At 42.7% G+C, this 3,987-nt stretch overlaps 1 protein-coding gene across 1 annotated transcript; it reads right to left on the bottom strand.

Moving 5' to 3' along the window:
- Positions 1-600: 600 nt before the first annotated feature.
- LOC123185440 (U11/U12 small nuclear ribonucleoprotein 25 kDa protein-like) lies at positions 601-2,731 on the bottom strand. Its single transcript, XM_044597313.1, has one exon. The coding sequence runs from the start codon at positions 2,706-2,708 to the stop codon at positions 2,376-2,378; it is 333 nt and encodes a 110-aa protein (XP_044453248.1). The 5' UTR covers positions 2,709-2,731; the 3' UTR covers positions 601-2,375.
- Positions 2,732-3,987: the final 1,256 nt, after the last annotated feature.

The raw sequence follows: 3,987 nt of genomic DNA, 5'->3' as shown, positions 1-3,987 counted from the left end.
ATTGACACTTTGCTCTGTCTAAAAATTGACAGCTATATTAATTTATATTTATACTCATTAGAGATAGTCATAATATTGGGACATGGACACTCATCAAGATAACTCTAAAAGAGTTTGACAAGATATGCAACCGAGGTCATAGATCCAGAACAATAAAAATAATCACATTCTATTCTGATGAACACTTATTTACCCTGTATCTCGAATATCACAGACACTGTAGTTGCCGCGCAACTCTATCTACACCATTCTAATGCTTAAACACTGTCTACATGAGCATTTTAATACCACTCACCGTTTCATTTGACCACACAAATAATCTGGCAAGCACGATGCAGATGCCACCCAGGTAGGCGATCAGTTTTTCTAGACAATAGACAATAGAGCAATCATGCCCTGTGCAAGTTAACAAATGCAAGGGAAACAAGAAGCTTCAGCAGCTTTTAGCTGGCAAACTCTCAAGGTTGACCTCCCCAACAGCTTCAGCAGCAGCTTTTAGCTGGCAAACAAATCAAGTCAGTTGGTTCGACAAAGGAAAACAAAGTAAGCTTATTTTCTTGACTATTTACAGAACTTGTAATAGAAAAGTAAAGTGTTGCGCATGCAGAAAAGGGCAAATAAGAAAGTCGATGCCAATCACAACTTCTATAGATGGAGATAAACAGAAATAGATAACATTTCTTACATATCTAGCTACAGCCCAACTTGTTCATCATATTCAGTCATGTCACAGTTGAGAGTAAATGTTGACAGTTTATGGACATTTTGCTAGAAGGACATGTCACACTTGTATTCACATGCACATTGATCTAATGGATCAATTGAAGGCAATTTTTATTTATTCACATGCACTTTAAGTCAAATGGGATAATCAAAGACATACACTCTCTATCCAAGTGATTTTAGTACTAGTGCCCGGAACCAACAGGTGGTTTACCTGATTCGGAAATTCATCCAGCCTCCTAACTAGCCGTATGATGCTTCCTTCAAAAATGTCAGTCATTTCTGTCACCTCTCCGAAGGTGGCGCCCTATGAGGAAAATGTTTCAGGACTCTACATAGAATATAACTACAAAAGCTGCAGCAACAATATAGATGCAGAGTATGATTGCATCAGATGTCGAGATTATGCATGATAAGAATCGATGTCTCAACCTTTGACCAGCAGTATATGACGTCCATCAGGTAGGGTTTACAAGTTGGCACTTTTGGGGAATACAATACAAGCTTGACGGCTATTATACAGCTGAAGAGGTAACATTGTGATAGAACTTAGAAGGCCATATTATTAAGCATAGCTAACATTCAATAAGGTAGGATCTCTAACTAGTTTTACACTTATGCAGCTGAAGCTTTTTAATTACAGAACACGTATGTCGGCTCGTAATTTTCTACAGTTTATTTTTCCCAGCATCTAGTAATGTTCTGTCTGCACAGCAATAAATTAGTTGAGCCTTCCCAAATCTACAATTTATTTTAACAACACTACAATCCTCATACTACACAGTAGCCTTTCTTGGATGAATAGGTACAATACTTTCTGACAATTCAGCGTTAACAAATACTGATGCCAAGAACTCTTTGCAGTGAGTGCTCTCGTTATATCAGATAGGCAAACAATGTAGTGTCCTAGATAAGCTTATAACCACACGACCGAAGCTTCATGGAGTCACAGAAATGGGATCCTAGTTTAGAATATAGATACCAGTGTAACATCTTAGAGAGAAAATTCTTTCTATGTTGAGCTCATACTTCTTTAAGAGGACAATCTTTGAACATTATATTCTCCTTAGCTTAACTGAAATAGATTAGTTAAGATAGGGACCTTCTTTCGAATGGGTTTGACTAACCTTGTGTACACACATTCAGCTAGTCAATACCAGACAGGTCAAGTTCAGTGCAAAATCAAACTACAAATTAGAATAAGCTCCATCTTGGAATCTAATTCAAGCAGGCTTGAATAACCTTATGTACACAGATTCAACTATTCAATAAACAGTGCAAAGTCAAACTAAAACACGACTTCAGCTAGGATTCTCAACATCTCGAGCCTACTAAGAATTCAGGTTAATACCATACATCTCGTGACCCTCAGCTTATTTAGATAATCACACCCATCTAAACTAAGAAAATTTTGGTGGATCAATAGTGCCTTAGTGCCCATCATAGGATATATTAAATAGCAAAGACAAATCGGCAGCATTTCGAAGGATGTTAACTAATTAGATCAACACATGTCAGCATGAATGAATTAGATGACATGGATGTCAGAATTCATCCTTCCACAGTTTCAGACAAATAAATCTGACTATCATTTCCTGATAGCCAGCTTCAAATCCTTGAGCGTAGCAGTGTTCAACACCGCGACATCTGTATCAGTCACCCCAACGACAAGAGGAACACGAATTGAGATGTGGGATAAACTCACGGTAAGTGATTTGGACAAAAATGTGCGCGGGGTTCGAAGAGGGCCATATTATACCAAACGAGGTGTTGTCCAGATTGACGACGGTCACCCTCATGGTGGTGCCGAGCTCGAGGTTGATGAGCGTGTCCACGTCCGCCAGCGGGGGCTTCCTCAGGAGGTCGGCTAGAATGGGGTCGTCGAGGAGCGCCGCGACCATGGACTGCAGCCTCGCCTGCTTGGCCTCGCTGCTCTGGTAGGCAGCCACCTCCTCATCGGGCTTCGAGGCGCCTGCTGAATCCATCGCCTCTCCGCCGTAGAGCGTGATTGGCTCAGGATGCATCGCGGACCCCTCCGGCAGCGGGTGATCAACAGCGGCAGCGGTGCTCGGGGAGATGCGGTTCCACTGGAGAAGGGGTTAGAAGGGGTTAAGGGGTGGCAGCGGGTGGATGGATCTGAAGGGAAGAGGAGGTGGCGGCGGCGATGGATCTGATGGGAGGAGGAGACGGGGGAGAAGGGGCGGCATCGGGTGGATGGATCTGAAGGGAGGAGGAGATGAGGAGGTCGCGGCGGCGATGGGTCTGATGGGAGGAGGAGACAGGGGAGAAGGGGCGGCTGCTGGGTTGGATCTGCCGCGCGCCGGCGTTGGGGTAGGAGGTCGTTAGCGGGGCCGGAGGATGTGGAGCGGAGGTCGCGCCGGCCGACCGAAGGATCGGGGGAGAGGAGGTCGCGGGAGGGAAGGAGAAATAAAGGATGGGGGTGGATGGAAAATGTCCACGAGGACTAGGGTTTTGGCTTAGGTGGGCTTGGGGTGAGGACTGCCGTTGGATCCGCGAGCATCCGACGGTGTTCGATCCACGATCCGTGTGAAACGCCCACAGACCAATCAAAATGCAGCACACCAGTACGATATCATGACCATTTAAATTGGTCGCAGTTGACTAAAAAATTGGTCATGGTTGATTAAAAATTCATTTTTCATTTTTGAATGCACAATTGACAAAATGGTTGGGTGTAAAAAGTTTTGACCCACCTCTGGTGAGAAAGACAAATTTCCGCCGATTCAGATGGAAGCGAGTCAAATTTGAACTGCAGTTGCCTCATAGTTTGCTATTTTTTTTCCAAAAATCATTTCTAGGTACATAAGTATCAATTTAATCATAGAAACACCAAAAAATTCTAAGATTCAACCACTAGCTAGGAACGGTCAAGCCCGCCGTTTTGACCGCATTTTCAAACGGGCATAAAAAATTCGAAAAAAAATCAAAAAATTGGAAAACCTTCACATTGTGTCATTATATGTGACCAAGTTTTCAGGAAAAATAACAAACTTGTAATACGGCAATTATTTTAAAAAAGTGTTCTCAGAAACGAACTATCACGTATGGAGATCAATGGCTTTCAAGACAAATGATCAATCTTATGGCCACATTCATGGCATAGTTTGTTCAAATGATCTCATATTGTGCACAAGGGTGCATATTGGAATGGCAAACAATGTTGCCTAAGGAAGTTTTCATTTTCTTTGGACGAAAAAACCATTTTCCATTTTTCGAGTGCCCAAAAGGAGATTTTTTCTGAAG

Source organism: Triticum aestivum, chromosome 2A (genome assembly GCF_018294505.1).
Source record: "Triticum aestivum cultivar Chinese Spring chromosome 2A, IWGSC CS RefSeq v2.1, whole genome shotgun sequence".
In the NCBI taxonomy this organism is placed as follows: Eukaryota; Viridiplantae; Streptophyta; class Magnoliopsida; order Poales; family Poaceae; genus Triticum; species Triticum aestivum.
This window is presented reverse-complemented; position numbering and strand designations above follow the sequence as displayed.